At 53.1% G+C, this 23,686-nt stretch overlaps 1 protein-coding gene across 1 annotated transcript in view; it reads left to right on the plus strand.

Moving 5' to 3' along the window:
• The window catches only part of RIN3 (Ras and Rab interactor 3), a 123,566-nt gene that overhangs the window by 20,126 nt on the left and 79,754 nt on the right, over positions 1 to 23,686 (plus strand). Inside the window, exon 2 of the mRNA XM_046647534.1 lies at positions 14,804 to 15,011. Coding sequence (XP_046503490.1) covers positions 14,804 to 15,011 — 208 coding nt within the window. The remainder of the gene's footprint in view (positions 1 to 14,803; positions 15,012 to 23,686) is intronic.

Consider the following 23,686-nt stretch of genomic DNA (forward strand, 5'->3'; position numbering starts at 1 on the left):
CCGGTGGCCCAGTGGTTAAGTGCACATGTTCCACTTCGGCAGCCCAGGGTTCACCATTTAGGATCCCAGGTGCGGACATGGCACCGCTTGGCACGCCATGCTGTGGTAGGCGTCCCACATATAAAGTGGAGGAAGATGGGCACGGATGTTAGCTAAGGGCCAGTCTTCCTCAGCACAAAGAGGAGGATTAGCAGCAGATGTTTAGCTCGGTGCTAATCTTCCTTAAAAAAAAAAAAGAGAGAATATAGTTGCATAGTGTCCATTTATTTACTTGGTTCCTTTATGATGGACACCTAGATTATTTTCAGTCTTTTCCCCATTACAGACAATGCTCCAGTGAAATCCAATGGGCATCTTTGTCCGTGCATCCTTTTGCACATGTGCAACTCTTTACAGAAATATTATTCCAATGTTTGTATAGATTGACTATCTAAAATTGCTTTCTTTATAGGTCAAAAGTGGTTGAATGTTGCCAATTCTTAGTACTAATATTTCCTTAACCACTCAACCATTAAAAAAATTTTACCGAACATCTATTCTGTGCTGGGCCCGGGCACACAGCAGTAGATGTGACCGACGTTGGGACATAGAGTTAGGGGAGCAGAGGAAACTGGCTTGTGACAAGTGGTATTGTTCACCTTTTGCTTGTTTCCAGTTTGGGTCAACTGTAAGTCAGTGACGTTGGAGCGAACCTCTTTGTCCATTAAGCTTTATTCGCCTGTTTAGAATATCTTTTTGCTATAGATTCTAAAAGGGAAATGACCTACAATATGCAGTCTTAGCCAAAACAAGAAGGCAGAGTTCTCTGGATCTACCTGTCCAGAGCCCAGCTCAGTCCCACGTCTGAAATCCCCTCGACGAGAACTCTTCTTTTTCAAGTTGTTTTACTGATATTTTGGATAGTTGATATAGTCACATGGTTCAAATTCAAAAGGTACAAAAGCGTCTCCAGTGAAGTGGCCCCCTCCCGCCCCTGTCCCCAGCCTCCCAGCCCCACCCTCCCCCAGGCACCCTGGGTCCCTCCCCACTGCCTCCTTGCAGAGACGGCCTCAGCTCATCTCGACACACAGATGCGCACGGGCTGCCCATTGCTCTTGGTGACCTGGGTTCCTGTGTCCCTTCGGCCTCCAGCTTCAGTCCCAGCCAGGAAATTGGGCCCCAGATCCTGTCTTCTCCAGTAACCGTCCCCGTGTTCAGGGAAGTTTCTAAGGATTAGGGTGGGGAGGGGAGGCAAAGGTCATCAGCTTTCACTGTGTATGACTGTTTCTGTAAGTGTTACTATGATAAGTCCAGAATGGTGTCTGGTCCACAGTAGATGCCCAGTAAATACTTAGTGGATGAGTGAATGGGTGATAATGCGATCATGGAGTGTTTGCTATATGCGGGCGCTCTCCTGAACAGAAATCCCATAAGGTAGTAATGCTTCTATTCCCCGTTTTAAATGTAAGGATATTGAGGAAAAGAGAAGTTTAGCCACTCGCCAAGGCCACGAAGCTGGGATTCTAATCCAGGCTGTCTGGTTCCCGAGCCCCTGCTTAAATCTCTTGGTCCACACAGCCGTCACCATCACTCAAGGTGTGATTGCACACAGCACTGGAGACCGATTGGTACTGTCATCTATGAGCTGGGTCCCGATGGGAGTGGACAGTCCTAGCCTAGGAGGGGTCCGTAGGAGAGGCAGGCTGAGTCAGGTTAGTCTGGGCTCCAGGGGCTGGCTGAGATAGGGAAAGGGGTTGGGACCTGTGAGCCAGAGAAGGTTACAGAGGGAGGGTGGAGGAACTTAGCCCGGGTTCCCGGGAGGCTGTGAGTGTCCAGGGATCTCGAGAGCACAGAGGGGCCAGGGCCAGAGGCCAGGCAGGGGGAGCTGTGAGCCAGCAATCGAACGTCTGAGAAATGGGGGCTAGAGGAGGCCCAGCACAGGGGGAGCAGCCACCAGAAAGGGCCTCCGCTGAAGCCGGGTGCCTCCCATGGGTCCCGGCAGGGCCCCGGTGCGCCTCAGCCTGGGCAGGTGGAGCCCCTAGGGGACAGCAGAGCACCCAGCAGGCAGCCTGAAGGCAGGACCAGGCGCTGGGCAGTGCCTGACACACGCAGGCTGCAGAAGGCCCGCAGCACACACAGGTGTGGAAAGTTCGAAGGCCTTTGACCTGCTAGACCCCTTGATGTGGGTGGTGACGTGCAAACTGAGACAGCCTGACCTGTTCTCAGCACTTCCGGGGTCCGGAAGACCTGCTTAAGCTGACTTCCCCTCCGAGAGGCTGTGGGCAGGGGCCCCTGAGCCCCCCGGCTTCCCGGGGCTCACCCCCCGGGGGTCGGGCCTGAGCTGCCCTCTGCGCCCCACCTGTCCTGGAAGGCCTGGGGTTTCTGGGCGAGGAGAAGCCCAGTGGAACTTGCTCACAACAGGATTCTCTAGACACTGTCCTTGGAGCCCCAGGCAACTGTGGGGACCCACCAGGGCCCTGCGCAGTTGTTTAGCCTGTGGCCCTGGGCTGGAGGTGTTTGCCGAGCATTTGCACGTTGTCCGTGTGAGAGATGCTAATTCTGAAGCCAGCTGCTTCTCTTCCATCTCCCTGTGACCTCCACGGTCGGCCTGGAGCTGTGATTTTGGTCCTGCGTCCACCACAGGCTGGGCCAGAGGTGGAACCAGGCAGCAGCTGCGGCTCAGCTTCCACGCGTCCAGGAAAAAGCACGTAGCAGAGGGAGCCACGGAGAAGCCGGCCTGGCTGCCTGCGTTCTCCCAGGCTGTCTGCTGGGGCAGGGCCAGCCGGGCTTGAAAGAGGAGCCTGCAGGTGGCACCCAGCCAAGGGTCAGCTGAGTCCAGAATCGTGGAATTCACAGTGCTGGAAGGGACCTTGGTCCTTGGTCTGACCATGCTCACTAAATACATAACCAGCTGCTGCAGCTCTCCGTGCAGAGCCCGCGGCAGACATCATCAGCAGATCCCAGCGTTCTTTCTCTGCCGAGCCTTCAGCATGAGGGTCCAGGCAGCTGCTGCCAGTCAACTGGGGTTCACCTGGAAATCCAGCCTGCTTGCCCTCCCAGATCTAGTCCAACCTTCTCATTTTACTGAAGAGGCCGGTGAACCTAGAGAGGGGAAGTGAGCTGCCCAAGGTCACAGTGAACAACAGAACCAGACCATGGTCTCCTGAGTGTGAGCTCAGTGCCATTTCTTTTATATCACACACCCATTCTCCTGGTAAATACAGCATTTGTCATGTCACTACTCATCTCATAAACTCTTGTTATCGCCCTTCACTTCGGCAATGTGATCCCAACTCAAAACTCCAAAAAAATTTCCCAAGAGTGTGTATGTAGCTGCAGAAAAGCTGATGCTGTCTTGGGTCACATTAATAGGAGTAGAGTATCTAGATTGAGAGAGGTGATGGTCATGCTCCTGTCTGAGCTGCTCAAGGCACACCTGGGAAATCATTTCCCTGTTTGAGACTCTGCATTTCAGAGGTACAAAGACAGAAGGATGCTCAGCAGGATAAAAACAGTGTGATGAGGGGCCTCAAAACCACTTCATGGTTTACAGTCAACTGATTTTCAAAAAGATTGCCAAGAAAATTCAATGGAGAAAGAATAGTCTTTTCAACAGATGGTGCCGGGATAACAGGATATCCAAGTGCAAAAGGAGGTTGGACCCCTACCTCACACCATACACAAAAATTAATTTAAAACGGAACAAAGACCTAAGTGTAAGAGGTAAAACTATAAAACTCTTAGAGGAAAATGGGGGTAAATCTTGCAACCTTGGATTAGGTAATTGTTTCTTAGATATGACACCGAAACTACTAGCAACAAAAGAAAAAATAGATAAATTGGCCTCCACCAAAACTAAAAACTTGTGGTTTCAAAGGACACCCTGACCTTTGCACCAAGAAAATGAAAAGACAAGCCACAGAATGGGAGAAAATCTTTGCAAATCGTACATCTTCTAAGGGGCTTGTGTCTAGAATATGTAAAGAACTTACAACTCAACAACAGAAAGACAACCTGATTCTAAAACAGGCAAAGGATCTGCATACACATTTTTCCTGCAAATATATAGAAATGGCCAATAATTGAAAGATGCTTAACATAATTATACATGAGAGAAATGCAAGTCAAAACCACATGAGATCGCACTTCATCCCCACTAGGACGGCTGTAGTAGTAGAGAGAGGCAATAACAAGTGTTGACGAGGACGTGGAGGAATTGGGAGCCTCAAACGCTGCCGGTGGGAACGGGAATTGGTGCAGCCATATTGGAAGACAGCCTGGCAGTTCCTCAAAATGCTGAACGTAGAGTTGTCATATGACGCAGCGATTCCGATCCTAGGTATTTACCCAGGAGAGTTGAAAACAGTGTCCACACAAAAACGTGTCTGTGAATATGAGCAGGATTATTCACAATGGCCTCAAAGTGGGAAGAACCGAAAAGTCCGTCCACCGGTGGATAAGTGAAACATGGTGTGCACAGACAGTGGAGTGTTATTTGGCAATAAAAAGAAATGAAGTACGTTCTGAGATACGCCTGTGAGCCGTGACCACATGGATGAACCTTGAGAACGTTACGCCGAGTGAAAGGAACCGAACTGCAAGACCACAGTTGTAAGATTCCATCTAGGAAATACCCAGAAGGCAAATCTACAAAGACAGAAAGTCGATTAGCGGTTGCCGCCGGCTGGGGTGTGGGGAGGGAGTGGGAATGACTGCTAATGAGTACGGGATTCCTTGCTGGGGTGGTGAACAAGCCCTAAAATCAATTATGGCGATAGTTGCATAATTCTGTGATTAACCCGAAAACGAGTGAATTGTACCCTTTAAAATGTTTTTAAAAAACCGCTCCACATGCAAATGCATGGAGACGCTAGATGTAAAACACCCAGCTCGGCATCAGCCCCCAGGGAAAGAGCTGATACATGTTACCTCTGGGCAGCCGTGGGGCAGAGCCGGGCTGTTCAACCTGGAGAAGAGACGACCCTGGGGGTGTCGGGCAGGCGATGTGCCAGCCGTCTTCACATAGTTCAGGGGCTCTATGGGAACCCTTAAAGCAGAGAAAATGTAGAAAAAACAACGAGAGGAACTAAAGAGGAACAGCTTTCATCTCAGTAGAAACTGAGAATTGCTTCTCGGAATGAGTTGCCCAGTGAGGTAGTGAGCGCCCCGTCATTCAAGGTATTCAAACAGATACAACTACCTTATTGGGATGGTACAGAGAGGACGCCAGTGCCTAGGGGAACGTGTGAGGTAGAGGACAGTCTTAAAACTCCAGCGGGGTGCCGCAGCTGGAGGCTGGCAAAGGCCTGCTGTTAAACAGTCAGGAATTTGAAGCTGGTTGTTAAACCGTCGATGGCTTGATGCTGGCCATGATGGGAGTATTTATACCCTGGAAACGGGCACATCGGGCCCTTTTTTGTGGCCTTAGACAGGGGCTTCACTAGCTCACCCCTGATCCAAACCAAATGCCCCAGCTGGTCTTTGGGTGGCTTGCCCGCCTCCAGGGTTCCCGGGTCCTCCCCACAGGCATTCGTTGGGGCTCCGCAGGGTCTGACGAGGCTTGGCTTCCTCCCGAGCTGTCCCCAGCGCCCTGTCTCATCCAGTAGTACCACTTGTGAAGCGACAGCTGCTGCCGAGTGCTTTCCTTACACTGTCTCGTTTGACCCTCACACGACCTCGGAGGCAGGTGGCCTCGTGTCCCTGCTTACAGAGAGGACACTGAGGCTCCAAGCGGGGAGCGGCTCACCGTGTTCGTCGCATCTGGGCCTCAGGGGCAGGTGTTCTCCCAGCCCCAGCGCCTGCCTCTGGGTGGCACTGTGCCGGCCAGTGTGGTCTCCGCAGGAGTGTCTTTCCCTCTGGCATCAGCTTCTGCTCCTTGGCTCAAGCCCTGTGGCTGCCACGAGGGAGGGAAACGCCCCCACTGACCTTCTCTGACTTCTGCTCTGGTGACCTTGTAGCAGCTGCCAGGAGATTTCCCAAAAAGCCCCCTGGGGCCTGATTCTTCAGCTGCCTGGGTGGACTCACAGGGCTGGACTCGTCCTGCTTACCTTGATCACCCTCAGGCTCCAGAAATGACGTTAAAACGCCAAGAAAAAAGTGTGGGAGTCATCCTGGGGAAATCGCCCTGGCAGAAGGGGCAGGCTAGGTGTGTGGAGACCCCCTACTCTGTATCTCCTTGGCCTGGGATGTGCTCTGGGACCTGGGGGAAAGGTGTGTGCATTTGGGGGGGGGGGGGTTGGTAAGCTTTTTTTTTTTGGTGAGGAAGATTGGCCCTGAACTAACATCTGTTACCAATCTTCCTCTTTTTTTTTTTTCTCCCCAAAGCCCCAGTTCATAGTTGTATGTCCTAGTTGTAAGTCTGGTTGTGCTATGTGGGACGCCGCCTCAGCACGGCCTGATGAGCTGTGCGTAGGTCCACACCCAGGATCCGAACCGGGGAACTTCAGGCTGCCAAATCAGAGTGTGTGAACTTAACCACTCGGCCACCGGGCTGGCCCCCTCATTTTGTTTTTTAATTAAATATTTCAAGTGTAGAGAAAAACACAGCTATGCCCTGAGTACCCATAATTCATCTTTGTTAAATCCTGTCAATTTGCCATATTTGCTTTGAATCTTTTAAAAATAAATAGATCATAACAGAACCAGCTGGAGCCTCCTCCACACGGCCCCCTGAGCCCATTTTCTTCCTACCCCTCAGCGGTACCCATCCCCTGACCTGGTGTGTGTGTGCGTCCACAAACAAGACACAGAACTGCTGTGTACGTTTGTTACACTTTAAAGATTTTATTTTTTCCTTTTTCTCCCCAGAGCCCCCAGTACATAGTTGCACATTCTTCGTTGTGGGTCCTTCTAGTTGTAGCATGTGGGACGCTGCCTCAGCGTGGTTTGATGAGCAGTGCCATGTCCGTGCCCAGGACCCGAACCAACGAAACACTGGGCCGCCTGCAGCGGAGCGCACAGACTTAACCACTAGGCCACGGGGCCAGCCCCACGTTTGTTACACTTTATATAAACGTTTTTCTTCCTTCTGTCACTTGCTTTTTGCACTCAACATTAGCTTTTGGTTTGTTTGATTTTAAAACTTTTCCTTTTGACATGATTTCAGACTCCCGGAAAAGTTACGAAGATAGTACAATGAATTCCTGTACGTACCCCAGATTCGCCAGTTCTTCACATCTTATCACATCTGCTGGTTCTGTCTCTCTCTCATTTTTTTCTGGACCTCGTGAGAGGACGTTGCAGACATTGTACCTCGCCACCCCCACATAGTAGGGGGTTTTGCCCTCTCTGCGCCGCGCGCCTGCCTGCCTCGTCTCATCTTCTCCTAAGAGAAACCCCGTCAGCTGGTATAGATACTCCCCATGTTGCAGAAGAAGAAACTGGAGGTCAGAGTGGTTAGATGAGGCCTCCACGCCCCCCCAGCAAGGCAGGGCAGAGCGGGGATACGAACCGGGCTTGGGAGACCCCAAAGCCAACGGCTGTCCACCCTGCATGCATTTATGTGACAAACGGGTATATTTTCACATATTTACTCAAGGTGCTTTTTAATCATATAAGTAATGCATAATTAGTGTAAAAACTTGAAACAAACCGCCTGTACGTCTCAGAAATAAATGTCTTTAATGGTGTCTTACATAGCCTTCTGGAAATTGTTTCCACGTGTGTTTGGATATATTCCAAATGGGATAAGAAACATTATTGAACCCTGTTTCGGTGCCAGGTACTGTGAGGATACACAAACGAGGGAAACTTAGAGTTTTCTCCAACAGCTAGAATAGTGTAACTGTTATAAACACAGACTCTGGAGCCAGATTGCCCGAGTTTGAACTCCGGCTCTGCCACTCGTTGGCTGTGTGACTTCGGGTGAGCTGTTTAACCTCTCTGTGCCTCAGTGTCCTCATCTTCATAGGAGACCGTTAGGTGTATGGTAGGTGTGTTCATCTCTTAGGGCTGCGGCAGAAGTTAGCACAAACCGTGCAGCTAAAACAGCAGAGGTTGGCTCTCTCGCGGTTCTGGAGGCCAGAAGTCCCAAATCAAGGTGTCGGCAGAGTCGGTTCCATTCGCAGGCCCTGAGGGAGCATCTGTTCCGTGCCTCCCTCGGAGCGGCCGGTGGCCGTCAGTCCTTGGCGTTCCTTGGCTTGGGACGTCCTAACTCCAGTCTCGCCGTCCACCTTCGCACGGCCCCCTGGCGTCTCTCCGCGTCTCCTTACACCTGTCGTTAGGGTTAGGGCTCACCCTAAGTCTAGGATGGTCGCCATCTGAATTACATCTGCAAAGATCCTTTTTCCAAACAAGGTCACGTTCACAGGCAGTGGGGATTAGGACATGACTCGTTTTTTTGGGGGACGCCATGCACCCCCCCCCCACAGTGTGTGTGAGGCCCACCCAGGGGCACCGTGTGGTGTGGGCTCTTTATCCACGAAACAGGCAAGTCGCTCCCCTGACGGGCATCTCCAGGCCCTCCCCGCCCCGCCCCATGTCGTCTGTGTACTCACGCACCTTGTACAGGTGATCCGGCCATCCCAGAGCATCTCTCCTGGAGCCACGCCTGGTCCCCGCTGGCCTGAGAGCCCTCTGCGGGCGGGGACCCGGCCGCTCCATCCTGACAGGGCACCCTGGTCCCGGTGACGCTGGGAGGCCGGCCTGCCTGAGGCCGGGATTGTGTGTGGGATGGAGATGGCCTTTGCCCAGTCCTCCCATTCCATCCCACGCTCCCCCTGAGTTCTGGCCACGTCTGTACAAGGGGCCTCAGTCCTCCTCACAATGAGGCACCATCGGAACTTCCTGAGTGGCCCAGAGCCAGCGCCCCTGTGGGCTGGAAACTTCTGTGCCTCCCTTCGAGATAGGCAGCCTCCAGCGGGGGCCCCACCCCAAGCTGCCCCACGCCCGCTCCGACCCCGCACCACAGCCCCCTTGGGCCTCTCCGCCCCGAGCGAGCTTTCCCCTTCTCCCGAGTCTAGCAGGCCTGAGACAGGACACAGGCAGCAGGCCAGTGAGCGCAGTCACCTGCACCGGGTGACTTCGTCCCTCGGGGAGCTGGTGAGAAAATTCCCGGAATGTGCCCGGATGTGGAGTCCAGGCTGGTCCCTGCAGCCCAGGGCCGGGTTTCCTGCATCCGACCCCGTGCTTCCGGGTGGGCCGCCTGGGTGTCGGCAGGCTGTCAGGACCAGTGGTTAGACCTAATTGCTCTTTTCCCAGGAGCAGAGGGAAAGCGAGTCACGGAATGACTTCTCGCTCTGGCGGAGTTGCTCTCGAGTTTCTGAGGCTCATTATTTCGCACGAACAGCACCATTAATTACCGAAGGTCCCTGTGGCTGCCTTTGCAGGGCCTCAGCTGAAGTGTGGCTGCTGGGAGGGAAGGTGTGGGTGTTGGGGTCACCGGCCCCGCTGGCAGATGACACATCTGATGCTATGTGGGCTCAGTGACCGTCCCTGGCAGGTAGAGCCGATGTGGCCAGGCTGCTTAGCAACAGTCACAACAGAGCAGACCTGATACCGGCCTGGGCATTTCCCCCTTTGCCATCCTGCTTGAGCCCGCCGGCCCATCCCCGAGCTCCATCGTCAGCACGGGCATTCGCAGTCACAAGTGGGCACCCAGAGAGCTCACGTGACCCCAGGCCCAAAGTATGCAGGGATTCAGGAGTTAGAAGGCGGCTGCCTGGCCCCATTACCCTTCTCTGCCTGGTCAGAGCAGGTGCCCGGGTCCCCGCTCCTGCTGCTCCTGTGATCCGGAGCGAGGCCCGGGTCTCCCCCAGCCTCAGCTGCTCCTCCTCTGGCCTCTCGACCTTGCTGCGGCCTTTGACGCTCAGAGATGCGTCTCCCGCCCCGGATCCTCTGGCTGCCAGGTCACCACGGAGGGGCCCTGAGCGAGCCCTTGTCACTTCTGCACGGGCGCCCCAGGGAGAAGGGCGCACACGGAACGAGGTGGACAGTTCCTGGAGAGCAGTAGCTTAAGAGCCTTTGGCCTTCAAGAGGTTTAGTCCGAGGAGCCGAGGTTAGCCCCTGTGGCGCTGGTCTCTAAGGTTCCTGGGATAACCCCAGGTCTCACTTGTCTTTTCAACAGCGTCAGCTGGCCTGAGGTGTAAAGGATCCTCCAAGTGGTTTGTTTCTGTGCCAAAAATTGATGTCTCGGTTCATGTTGAGCCATGTGGTTCCCAAGCTTGTGGGTTACCCCTGGGATCAGAGGTTGTCTTGGGGACAGCCACATGGCTGAAGAGATAGAAAAGCAGTAGCTAATATTTACTGAATTATGTGTACTGTGCACTTGACAGATGTCTCATCAAATTTTCACAATAACTCTATTAGGTAAGGACTATTATTATTATTTTTCTTTGAGGAAGATTAGCCCTGAGCTAACATCTGCTGCCAATTCCCCTCTTTTTGCTGAGGAAGACTGGCCCTGAGCTAACATTCATGCCCATCTTCCTCTACTTTATATGTGGGACGCCTACCACAGCATGGCTTGCCAAGCGGTGCCATGTGCACACCCGGATCCAAACCAGAGAACCCAGGGCCACTGAAGTGGAATGTGCGCACCTAACCGCTGCACCACCAGGCCGGCCGCAGGACAACTATTTTTTTTACAAGTGATTAAACTCAAGCCCAGAGAGGTAAAGTAACTGACCAGAGATCACACAGCCCGGATTCAAACCTAAGGCTTCTAGTCCCAGGCAGGCTTCTAACTGGGCCTTAAAGGATGGAGAGAACTTTATCCCCAACAGTTAACTATAAAAAATAGTAAACATACAGAAGAGTTGAAAGAATTTTGTAGTAAATACTCATATACCCACCATTACCCGTAATGTGTTCTTTTGTGCTTTTTTCTGCTATATTTTGCTATATTTATTTGTGCTTTATTACGCATCTATCTATCCCTCTGCCTATCCATGACTCTGTCTTATTTCTTTTTATGCATTTCAAAGAAAGTTCCAGATGCCCCCTGAATATGTTAGCATACATATCATTAATTAGAGTACGGTATTTACTTACGGTTCTTTTTTACTGTTTTGGCGTAAAATTTACATATGATTTAATGTAAATACACATCTCTAAGTGTACCATTTGAACTTCATTTAACGGATTCACATAGTATGTATTTTTTGCATCCAGCTACTTTCACACAGCGTGTTTCTGAGTTTCCTCCATGTGGCTGGTGTAATTCCTTTTGATTGCTGACTGCCATTCCATGATGTCTGTCTGTCCGTTCTCCTATTGATGGCCGCCTGGACCAGTTTTGCACTAGTATGAGGAAAGAGCTGCTGTGCGCGTTCCTGTGCAGGCCTTTCTGGGGACACACACTTTCATTTCTCTGGGGTATTTACCGAGTGGAACGGCTGGGCCCCAGGACAGGTGTACATTTAGGGTTATAAAAAACTGCCTTTTTCCAGAGCGGTCGGACCAGTGCACATTCTCATCCACAATGCGTGTGAGTCCTGGCTGATTCCCATGCTCCCAGCACGTGATGTTGTCAGTGTTTGTAATTTTAGCCCTTCTGGTGGTTGTGTCGTGGCGTCTCATTGTGGTTTTCATTTGCATTTCCCTCATGACTAACGATGTCAAGCGATTTTTCACCTGCTTGTTGGCCCTTTGCGTCTCTTCTTCTCTGAGATATCGTCAGATCTTTCGCCTGTTTTAAAAATTAATTTTCTTATTCCCTGTTAGACGTGTGCTTTGCAAATGTTTTCTCCCAGCCTGGGATTTGAGTATTCATTTTCTTCACGAGCTGTTTGAAGTTTAAGGGTTGATGCACCTGGTGGTTCCATCTTTTCCTTGGTGGGTCTTGCTTTCTCTGTCTGGTCCGATAAACTTCTGCCTGTTGGAGAGAATGTTGAGGGAGTAATAGAGAATCTGAGGGAACTGCGGGCGGACAGAGCAGCCTGAGCAGGAGCGCCAGGCAGGGAGCGCAGGTGTTGCTGGGGAGATGGAGTGCACCCCTTTGTAGGGGAGTCTTCCACAAGGGGGTGCTCAGAAAAGGAATACCTTCAATATTAGGAGATTGGACTGGATTCTTTAGGCAGTGGGAGCCATTGAAGGTTTTGGAGCAGGAGAGGGACATGCTCGGAGCCTGGGGCGGGCTTTCTGCTTGGTCACCCTGAAAGCAGGACACAGGTGCAACTGTCAGGGAGGTGGAGGCGGGGGAGCGGGTGTGGCTCAGTGGATCCTCGAAGACTTTCACTGGGCCCGGAGGGCACCCAGGCCCCCGGGTCTTCATGGGCCCGTTTCTTCTTGCTGAGGAAGCCTGCAGGCTGGTGTGGCCGGTTGCTCACCAGAAGCCCAGGGAACGTGTTCATATGCCTGGATTGCCGCCCCTTCACAGGTTCTGCCCGGCCAGGCAACTCCAGGCCTTTGCTGTCCCGTGTGTCTGGAATCTCTTCCCAGACAGCTGCATCCAGGTGTTCACTGAGTCACCTTTTCAAGGAGGGCTCCCCTGGCCACCAGCTGTAAAAGTGGTCCCCCACGGGGTGGGCGTCCTTTGCTTTCCTTGCTGGCACTCATCTCCATCTCGCTTAGTCCCGGTCACTCGTTCTCCTCATCTCTCACCTGTCTCCTCTCATAGAGGTGAGGGGCTTCTCTTCCGTTTTTACTGTTTTGTTCTCTGCTCTAACCCAGTGCCTAGAACAGCATCTGGCTCTTGCAGACCCTCAGAAAATATTCACAGCTCGAGTGAGCGCGAGGCAGAGCCCCTCATCTCTCCCGGAGCCTTTGTCTGACCCGTGCGTTGGTTCTACAGGAGAGAATGGGGACCCTTGTCCCAAAGCCCAGCTCCCACCCAGGGCCGCTGGCTAAGGGAGACTTCTTCCAGGCCCCCTCCCCCCATTGTACAGATGGAGCAACTGAGACCCTGAGAGGGAACAGACTTGCCAAAATTGAAGCCTAGTTAGTGGCAGAGAAGAAAGGGGAGCCCGTCACTCCCGCTCCAGCTGGTATTAGAGCCCTAATTGGCCTCTGGGGGAGGCCCCAGGCCAAGTGGAGGAGGTTAAGGATGATTATAAAGCCTTTTGGTGCCAGAAGATATTTTTGTGTTTCCAGGGAAATTGGAGGAAGCTGACAGGCCCCAGAATGCTTTATTTCTGGGTAATTCTGGCCTCCACTGTTTTAACTCCTTTCTCAGAGGAGATGCTGGGACCACACTCCGGACCTGGGAGGAGGTGAAGTTACGCCAGCCTCAGCTAGGCCGGCCTGGCCTTGAGCTCCAAATGAGACCCCGTGGCCTCAGTTCCACAGCCCACGGACGTCCGTGGGGCTGCCCTCCCCCCTCCTCAGCTCTAGTATTTCTGCAACTGCCTGGGACGCCCCTGTTGTCCTGGTGACCTGGCTCGCTCTTGAGTGTGGACCCAGGGGGCATCCAGAAATGCCCCCCGACACACACAGCATCCGTAAGGGGGAGGGTTCCCTCCCGTGAGGGCTCGGGAGTGGGGGCATCGGAGGAGGGAATTTTAGCCCACTGATGTTGAAGCATCCCTCATCACCACACGTCTGCCCAGTCTGGTCTCTGCGAAACCCGGCTGCTTAAACAACACAGCGCTGCTGGGCCCGTTTAATCCAGCACTTCCCGGCCTCCCGCCACAAGGGAGAACCAGCAAACCGCCCGGCCCCCGCCCTCCCCTGTTGGAAATGCTGTTCCCTCATCAGGACTCTGGGTCGTGCTGTCCTAGGACCCCCCACCCCCACCCCTCCCCAGAGGACACAGGGCAAAGGGAGGCACCAGCCGATCTTCCTGGCTTTATAAATCTCCCTCTCTGTCTGATGAGGGGTTTCGCCCCTGCAGATGCCCTGAGAGGTTTAGCTCCTCAGGCAGACCACAGAGCTCACCTGGCTCAGGACTGAGGTGCTGAGATGCTGTTCGTCCTTTTCTAGCATCAGAATGTTCCTGCCAATGCATTTTGGGGGTCGAGTGGAGTGAGCCTGTTGGGGAGGGTCCGGGCCTCTTAATCTGGACCGCTACTTTCGTTTTGCTGTTTCTTAGACTCGTGAATCTCGTCCTTCCCCTACCCTGACCTGTTAACACATCCTGGTCCTGGGGGGCAGAGAGTGTCGACTGGGAGGGGGCACGAGGGAGCCTTCTGGAAACATCTGTATCAGCACAGCTAATAGAAATATGATGCAAACCACATATGCAATTTTAAGTTTTCTAGTCACATTAAAAAAGAGATAGATGAAATTAATTTTAATAATGTTTTATTTAACCCAATATATCCAAAATATCATTGCAACACATAATCAATGTAAAATATTATTAATGAACTATTCTACAGCCTTTTGTTGACACCGAGTCTTGGAAATCCTGTGTGTATTTTGCACTGACAGCACCTCTCAATTCAGACAACTTACTTTTAAGAGCTCGATGCCGCCACGTGGCTAGTGGCCACGGTACTGGATGGCACAGATCTCTGCTTTATCTGGGTTACACGTGTGTAGACATATGTAAACATTTGTCTAGCTGTATACGGAAGACTTGTGCATTTTGCTGTGTGTATGTTAGACCTCATTTTAAAAGTTTTTAAAATACCCTCATCAGGGCTCTCCTCTCAAATGCCCGCCGCATCTCCCTGACCCCAGCCTGGGTTGGAATTAGCTGCTTCTGCTACACTGTGTTTCCGTTATAGTTGTTCCAGTCTTGTGCGACAGCTGGTTGTTTCTGTGTGCGTCCGACCCAGTTTATTATCAGCGCCTTACAGTGAAGACCACGGCTTGTTCATTCTTTAATTCCCCAAAGGGCCACTGGCTTCATAGATGCAAAATAAATAAGACGGTTGAGTTGAATGCCCGTTCGTCATAACCCCTCTCTGGGTTGGATGGGCTGATCATTTGGTTCTCTTCTCAGTCCTCTTCCAGATGTCGGCAAAGGAGAGGGCGAGGAGGAGGAGGAGGAAGACGGCGGGCCGCCTTGTCCACCAGCCGCCCCGAAGAACTGCCTTCCTCGCCGAGGCATCAGTGTCCTGGAGAAGCTCATCAAAACGTGCCCGGTGTGGCTGCAGCTGGGGCTGGGCCAGGCAGAGGCGGCCAGGATCCTGCACCAGGAGGTGGCCGGGGTGAGTCGGGGCCTCTGCTCTTGGTGGCCGGAGGACAGGCACGGCCATCAGGAGCCACGGGCTCTCTGGACAGCGGCCTGTTTCCTTTCTTTTCTTAGGTTTATCCGATTTTCAAACCAGGTGTTTTTTCCAGAACTCAGGAGCGAGGGGCAGGGCGGGGGGGGGCGGGGGGGGAGGGCTGGTTTCCATTTGGGAGAGCAGGTGTCCCCGCTGGAGAGCACGAGAATGTGTGGCTGGCGGGGGGCTGTCCCGGCCTCTGGGTGCCTGAGAGGCAAGATGGACTGTTCCAGAACCCAGCCAGGCATCGGGGACTAGAGGGTATCAGGAAGGAGCTGAGAAACCGTTTTACATAGAAATGAAGGAGCCCTGTAATGGAGTCAAAAGATTTGGGGAAGTCAAGCTCTGTGAGTTGAGCAAGTGGCTTCAATATTCTGAGCACCTTTCTCCCTTTGAAATGGGACCATTCATAGGACTTTCCTCCTGTCGTGTAGGCATTACAGAGGAAGATCAACAGGTAGATAATGAAGTCTGAGTCACAGCCATCAAAGGCCACCCACCAACCCCCCAACGCGTTTTCTCTTACGTGCTGCTTCCTTTTAAAAAAACATTTAATTTAACTGTAGAAGCAGTACACAAAGATGTTCACTGTAAAAAAAAAAAAAAAATCAAGCAGGACAGAAGTGATAAAGTAAAAAGTCAAGTATCTTATAAAGGTCTTTGCCACCTACTCTTTTTCGCCTAACCTGCTTCCCAGAAGTCTATTCGGTTTTTGCTTTTTTTGTTCAGGTGAAATTCGCAGGACACAAAATGAGCCATTTTCGAGAGCACAGTTTAGTCCACTCGGAGTGGTGTGTAACCGCCAACTCCGTGCGGTTCCAAAACGCTTCATCAGCCTGAGAGAAAGCCCCATGGAAGCAGTGACTCCCCACCTGGCCTGCCCCTGGCCCCTGGCCCCCGCCAGTCTGCTTCCGGAAGTCATTTTTGCCAGAAGTGCACAGTGTATCCTTCTCGTCCTTCTCCTGCAGAGTGCCACACCCATAACAGCTGGCACTCGTCTGAGTCCTTCACCTGAATTAGCAGTCTAGCCTCCCAGCAGCCCCCTGGGGTGGGTATTACTGTTGTGCTCATTTTACGGAAGAGGTGACTGAGTGACAGAGAGGTTGAGTGACCTCCCCAAGGTAACACAGCGAGCAAGTGCCCGAGGTGGGGTTCGAACCCAGGCAACCTGGTGCTCCTGTGCCGTTATCATACGTGCAGGTCTTATTTGACTCAGATGGAGCTGTGTCTCTCAGCCCGTGGGCACTTTTGCTGTCCCTACCTTCGGTGTGGTGTGTGGTGCTGTGCCGTGGCTGGGGAATGGTCCAGGCTCATAAACACGTGGGGTTCAGTGGGTTAGCAGACTCACTCACCTTGGACCAGAGAAAGTCCGTCAGGTCGGCACTTGTGCCTGAAAGTTGGAATTACTGGACCTTATGGGGCTTCCAACAAAGTCCCAACCACCCCTTGCCACAGACGCCCCTGTCCTGGGGCGTGGGGACCACATAGGCCTGAAGGCCCAGCAGAATCCCTCTGACACCAGGCGAGGCCTCCTCCAGGCATCAAGACAGGTGCCCAGTGGGCCAGCCCGGCCCCATCTCAGTGCCAGGGTTGGCCTGGGTGTCTGCGGATGGGCAGGGAGAGGAGTGGAGAGGACAGGCAGGGAGGCTGCAGTCCTCAAGGAAACAAGATCTGTTGTTTCGTTCCTCCCCACTGAAAGGTTTTCAGTTTTGAACTGACTGAGGGCTTCAGAGCAGATGATGAAACTGTAGACAATAAAATCGGGGACTTGGGCCGGCAGGTGCTCCGGTCAGCTTCCCCAGGCTGCAGCCCCACCCACTGTCCACTCCCCTGTTGGATCCTGAGGGGACCCGCTTGCCTCCCTTCCCAGGAGGATGCAGCTCAAACGCAGGCTTAAGCGCAAGGTTTTGATGCTAAGAGATGGCCATTTCCTGGACCTTTCTTGCTCATCTGGCATGTGTGTGGATGGGGGTGGACCAGACAGGAAGGACTCATCCTGGGAGAAGACAAGCGGACCTCCAGGGCCAGCTGGGCCGGGCGTAAGTCGTGACCGCTTTGTCAAAGGGTTCAGTCTTCTCTTCACAAAGTTTAAGATAAGTGTGGAGAATGCTTATCACTGGCAGGCCCTGTCCTGGCCTTAATACCAAGTACTGCGTGTCATCTCGTTTAACCCCTGTGATAATCCTGTGGGGTGGACTCTGCTATTCTCCCCATTTTACAGATAACGGAACTGAGGCTCAGAGGAATGCCCTAGTCCGGGCTTCCCCAGAAGCAGAACCTGGGACAAGGATTTAGGTACAAGTGGTTTATTTGGGAGGTGACCCCAGGGAGCACCTAAAGGTGCTCATGGAAGACAGGTGATCGTGCATGTCACCCCTGGGGGCAGGTGGCGCTGGATCCTGCTGGGGCACTCATCTCAAGTCATCTCACTGAGGGATGAGGGAGCCTGTGTTATCTACCACATCCTGATAGCCATTGGTTATAGACTGTGGGGTGTGAGCACTCATGTTCCAGCACCTCTTCTCTGCCCTGAGTGTGAGATTATCTGATTCTGACCAGAAACAGCCCGTGGACAAAGAGATGCCGAGCGGTGGGGTAATCTGGGCAGACTTCCTGGAGGAGGCAGATGCTGAGCTGGGTCATGCAGGATGGATGGGCAGGATTGGGATGAGGGAGCTGAGAGGGTCTTTTGGAGAGTAGGGGGGTGATAGAACAGCACAGGCCGAGCCCCAGAGCGGGACATGAGCTGGGCTGGGGCACACTGGGATGGAGGGCAGCATGCCTGGAGGGATTGGAGCCACTGGAGTTGCTGGAGGACAGGACCACCCAGCATTGATCTACCTGTGACACCAGCCTCGGGCTCAGGCCTGGGCCCGGAGTAGATCTGGCTCTGATTGCTCATTGGAACAAATGAATGAAGGTTGGCCGGGAGGGGGCGGCTGGCCCGGGGCTTGCCAGCAACAAAAGGCAGGGCTGCGTGGCTGTGTTCACTTTCCAGGTGAGCACACGTTAAAGCCGGGCTTCAAGCCCTAACCCGAGCCTCAGCCGCTGCAAGGGGCCCAGAGAGCCCTTCACCCCGGGCAAGGGAGGTGCCCAGGCTGCTCTTCTCCAGTCGGGGGGCTGAGTATAGAAACGAGCCAGCTCCAGGAGGTTCTGAAGGGGCGCCTGTGTCCAGAGCCTTGAATGGGATCCCGAGAGTGAGACCACAGGCTGCTGTTAAGACCCGAGAAGACTGCGCTGCAGGCCGTCAGTGAGGCCCTTCCACTGCTGCCCACTTGCCGTGCCCTTGGAGGCCGCAGGGGCTCGGTCAGCCCTGAGGACAGCAGAACTGGAGCAGACGCGCCTTCTCCTGTCTTCCCTGCCCTCCGCCCTTACACCCTGCTCTGCCCGGCCCCGGGAGCTTCTGTATTTTCCAGCAGAAGCAAAGCTCATGCTCTGATAAAAAAGATTGGCCAACTTTCGCCCAGAGTTGCTCTTTGCACCATCTTGTTGATCCTCACAGTGATTTCTGCCAGGTAGGTGGTGTTATTAGTGTCCCCATTTCCAGATGAGGAAACAAAGGCACAGAGAAGTTAATTTACTTGCCTGCCGTCACACAGCTAGTAAGAGCAGAGTCTGCACGGGGTGATCTTCAGGGATGTTAGGAAGGCCCTTTGATGCAGAATATCATCCCACAGAACTGTCCAAAATTCAACCACTGATGGCCTCAGTGTTTTTAAAGATACAGACGTTACGTGTGACCCCAGGCTGTGAGAGCTCAAAGGGTCTTCAGAGATCACCTGGACCCACCCGTCCTGATGAGGAGGATGCTTCCTCCTGTCCGGGGCGGGTGGTCAGGAGACTGGGGATCCGGCCCTTTCGTCCCAAGTATCTGTGTGACCTTGACCACGTCCCACCCGCTCCGCCACTCACTGCAGCCTGCTTCTCTGATAAGGTGTTGGAAACATGTTGACCCATTTTTGATTTGTGTGTATCCAGAAACGGGGCAATGAAAAAGCCATCTTTATTCATTCTGCACCCAAACGGCGTTTTTTAAAAATTTCATTTTAGAAGTTACAGATTTACAGAAACGTTGCAAAGATAGTACAGGGCGTTCCCACGTCCTCCTCACCCAGGTTCTCCTATTGTTAACATGTAACACCAGTGTGGTACGTTTGTCACAGTTAATGAACCAATATTGATACATTAATATCAACTAAAGCCAGCGGTTTGTTCCGATTTCCTCAGCTTTCACCTCATGTCCTGTTCCTGTTGCAGGATCCCATCCAGGGGACCGCGTCACGTGTGGTCGTCATGCCTCTTTATCCTCCTCCTGGCAGTGACAGTTTCACAGACTTACTTTGTTTTTAACGACCTTGCCGGTTGTGCGGTGTCCTGGTCAGGTATTTTGTAGGATACCCCTCAGTGGGGTTTTTTCGGGTGGTGAGACTGGGGTCGTGGGTTTGGGGGAGGAAGACCGAGGTAAAGTGCCATTCTCATCGCACCACGTCAAAGGTACATGCTGTCGACACGACTTAGCGCTGTGGACATTGATCTTGATCACCTGGCTGAGGGTGCGCTTGTCAGGGTTCACCCCCGCAAGGTTACTCCCTCCTCCCCCTTCCGCACTGTCCTCCTTGGAAGCAAGTCAGTCTGCACAGCCCAGCCCTGGGGAGTGGGGGGCTGTGCTCCACCTCCTTGTTTGAGTGTCTGTGTAAATTATTGGCACTTATTCTGCACAAGAGTTCTCTCTCTTCTCCCCCATTTACTTATTTATTCAATCACTCGTTTATATCGCTATAGACTCATGGATATTTATTTTCTGCCTCGCTTCTGGTCCAATGCTAGCACAATTAATTTCTTCAATTATTCCACCTTGGGCCATCGGGAGCTTTTTCAGCTGGTTCCGGTGTCCCTTGGACACACTCCCGTCACTGTGTGTGTTTCCTTTGTTTGTTTGTTTTTTGGAGCACTTCCTTGCTTTCTTACGCTACAAGATGCTCCAGATGGTCTTGTATATTTCTTGCCCTCATCCTAGAATCAGTCATTTCTCCACGGAGCCCTTGTTCCTTTTATTGGAGAATAATATTAGAAACCAAGATCTGGGTGCCGTGTGTGTTCATTGGTACTGAAGTGTCATTGCTTCTAGGCCAAAAGGTGGGGGTTTTTTTTGTGAGGAACATTGGCCCTGAGCTAACATCTGCCACCAATCTTCCTCTTTTTGCTGAGGAAGATTGGCCGTGAGCTAACACCCATGCTCATCTTCCTCTGCTTTACACGTGGGATGCCACCTCAGCATGGCTTGAGGAACGGTGCTAGGTACATGCCCAGGATCCAAACCTACGAACCCCGGGCCGCTGAAGCGGAGTGCACGAACTTAACTGCTGTGCCACCGGGCCGGCCCTAGGCTCTTTATTTTGTAAGTGAAGAAACAACTCTAATGGTCAGGAGCCTTTCCCGAATAATACGGCTACCAAGTGGTGGAGCACGATTCGAACCCACCAACTGACTGCCTTTGAAGGCTTTAAAAAAACCATCATTTCTTGGCCTCATCCCCAGAAATGCTGATTTCCTTGGCGTGGAGTGGGGCTCAGGCATCAGCAGGTTTTGAAAGCTCCCCAGGTGATGCTGCTGTGCAGCCAGGACTGAGAAGCTCCACTCCACGCCGGGCTACAACTTCCTTATCAGCAATGGCAAAGGTGGGCCACCTGCGTCCAGAGTGGGCTCCGGCCACTGGACCCCCGGCCTCCACAGGCACCGCAGCCCCTGCGCTCGTGGCCTCCGGGAAGAACCAGCCACTTCTGTTCCTGCCCCAATGGGCATGATTGGAAAATTTCCCCAAGCAACTGGAAAATAGTCCTAAAATAACAAAAGTGGAAAAGCAGACAGCTCTGGATTGTCCGGGCCAAAAATGGATAGTAAAAACAAAACCATTTATAGTGTATTTACCTTTGGGTTCTTATGTATTTATTTGGCGAGGAGGAGGGGAGTGCAGTGGCTGCGTAGTTCTCTCCCAGCTGTTCCTGAAATCAGTTGGTCTTTCCAAACCCACGCCAGCCGAAGGTAGACAGGGAGGGGCTCCCACACGGGCTGTTCCAACTCCAGGATTGCAGGAATGCATCCGCGAAGCCAACTCTTGTGCAAGCCTCTTAGGATCTGGGAAAGACCCCAGGGCACGCATGCCGGGAGAGTATCTTCTAGAAGGAAGGAGTCCTGGGGCCCTTCAGACCCTCTGCCTGACTAGAATGGAAAAGCCAGCTCAGAGAGGGGAAGTGACTTGCCAAAGGTCACAGCAAACCAATGTCAGAATTAGGAAGGACACCAAGTGTCCTGCCTCGCAGCCCAGTGCTCTGACCACTACCCCACTGTTATTTTGGGAGATTGGGGAGGGGGAGTAGTCCTAGCTCTTCAAGGAAAATCAGACCTCAGAGTGAGCCTGCCACCCATCGGTTTGCTTTCTGCGAGTTCCTAAGCTGGTGCAGGGGGAGCTGGTGGAAACGGGGAAAAAAGAGGGAACAGAAGGAGTGGGCTGACTCAGATGTCTGCTCAGTGAGGCACCAGACGATGCCTGTTCCCACAGAGGAGAGGGGTTGTGTGAGGATGCGGGGGCACAGCGGGGTTTGCTGGTGGCCTGGTTAATCCGGGAAGGCATTCAGGAGAGGCGGCCCAGGGAGGGTCCTGTGGTGGGCATGAGTCTGAAGCTGCTCCATTCGTGATAACCCGGCCAGCCCAAAGGCGAGGGTCCTGGAGGTGGACAGAGGAGGCCCCAGTGCCTTGTCACCTCATGTTCCCTCACTGCTCACCTTGAGCTCATCCTTTCACTCAGAGCTGAGGCCTGAAGTCTGGAGCTGCTCGGGGGGTGCCTGCCCTCGTCCAGGGTGGGTGGTGCCCCGCCACGTCACCTTTCTCACTCATGGAGCATCATGAACAGTTGAGGATAGGAATTCTGCCCCTGTGCAGTTTGCCCTCAGGGCTCTGAGGCAGGGAGAGGGGCACGGGGGAAAGGAGGCGCCATATACTGAGTGCTTAATAAATAGAAGCCCCTCCATTGAAGTCACCTGTACAATTCTTCCAACGCTCCTTTGAGGCACTGGGTCAGCTGGGAATGCTTTCAGCTTCAAGTAACAACAAACCCAGCCTAGGGTAGCTTCAGCTATGAGGCTACTATTGTTTACCCAATGAGAAATCTGGAGCTTGGGGTCCAGGGCTGGTTTGGCAGCTCAGTGATGTCTTTGGGTTCTTTCCACCTGTCTGTTTCCTCATCTTCAAGGTGTTGGCTTTTTGTCCTCAGGTTTGTCGCCTCGTGGTTACAGTATGGTGGCTGCAGCTCCAGCCATCTCACCCATTTAAAGGCAGGAGGTCCCAGGCAAAAGTCTTTCTCCTCCTAGGCTCAGATTTTTTGTCAGGGAACAAATGTTTTTTCCAGATGCCTTCCTGGCTATCCCTAAATGGAAGGGAGGCTGAGAAAGGGGGTGAATGGCAAAGGGGAGCAGAATAGCCATGATTGGCTTTGACCAAACATAATTAATCTCTTGAGGCAGGATACACTGCAGCCACATCAGAACTGGCGTCAGTTAGCAAGGAAAGGGAGGGGAGTGTTTCTCAGGGAGCTAACTCATCGTGACTGTCCCGGGCAGGAACTGTTCGGATCCCATTTTGCAGAGGAAGCAGCAGCCCTAGTGAGCTCCTACAGCCGGGAGTGGCCAGCTCAGGGCTGAACTAGAGTCTGGCTCCAGAGCCTGGGGGCTGGCGTCTTCCGTGGAAGGGCCCCCGGGCTCAATGCTCTGCACTTTCGCTTCCCCTCTCTGTTAACCAGGCCTCTCCACACACTGTTTTCTCATCTGTATGATGTGTAAAATCTCCCACACCCCGGGGAGGGAGATGCTGCGAAGTTTCTGCAGCCTCTGGCCTGGTGCCTGGCAGAGAGCACATGCTCGTTTGACACTCAGCGGGCTGGTTGGTTGGAGGACATGTAACCATAGTGGCCACAACCCTGGCCTGAAGCTCCCTGGCCTTGCATCCTTGTCCTGGCTCTGCCTCTCACAAGCACGGTGACCTCAGGAGGTCTTTTTGCATCTCTGGCCCTTGGTTTCTTTGGCTGTAGAGTGAGGAGCCGGGCACATCACCCTGGAGGCCCTCCAGCAGCGCTTCCTAGAAGGAAGAAAGAAAGGGGGCACCCAAAGGATGAGGCCCTTGTCCGCATACCGGCTGTATCATAACAAACCACTTCAAAACCCAGCGGCTTGAGACGGTCACCTCTGATTGGCTCACGGTTCTGCGGGTCAGCGGTTTGGGCTGGGTTCCGCTGAGTGGTTCTTCTGCTGGTCTCCCTGGGGTCCGTCATGTAGCTGCAGTCACCTGGCAGCTTGACTCGAGCTGGCTGGCCTGAGCTGGCCTCACTCAATATCTGGCAGTTGGTGCCGGCTGTTGGCCGGGCCCCACGACGCCAGCAGGCTCACTGGGGCTCCTTCACGTGACAGCTGTGGTCCAAAGGGCGAGCGTGGACGCTGATACGTCCCTTAAGGCCCACGCTCAGAATTCCACCTTGTCGCTTCTGCTTTCTTTTGAAAATCAGGTCCTAAGGCCACCCTTCCAGGTGCAGGAAGTAGACTCCATCTCTTGATGGAAGAGCTGCAAGG

Source organism: Equus quagga, chromosome 20 (assembly GCF_021613505.1).
Source record: "Equus quagga isolate Etosha38 chromosome 20, UCLA_HA_Equagga_1.0, whole genome shotgun sequence".
NCBI classification, from domain to species: domain Eukaryota; kingdom Metazoa; phylum Chordata; class Mammalia; order Perissodactyla; family Equidae; genus Equus; species Equus quagga.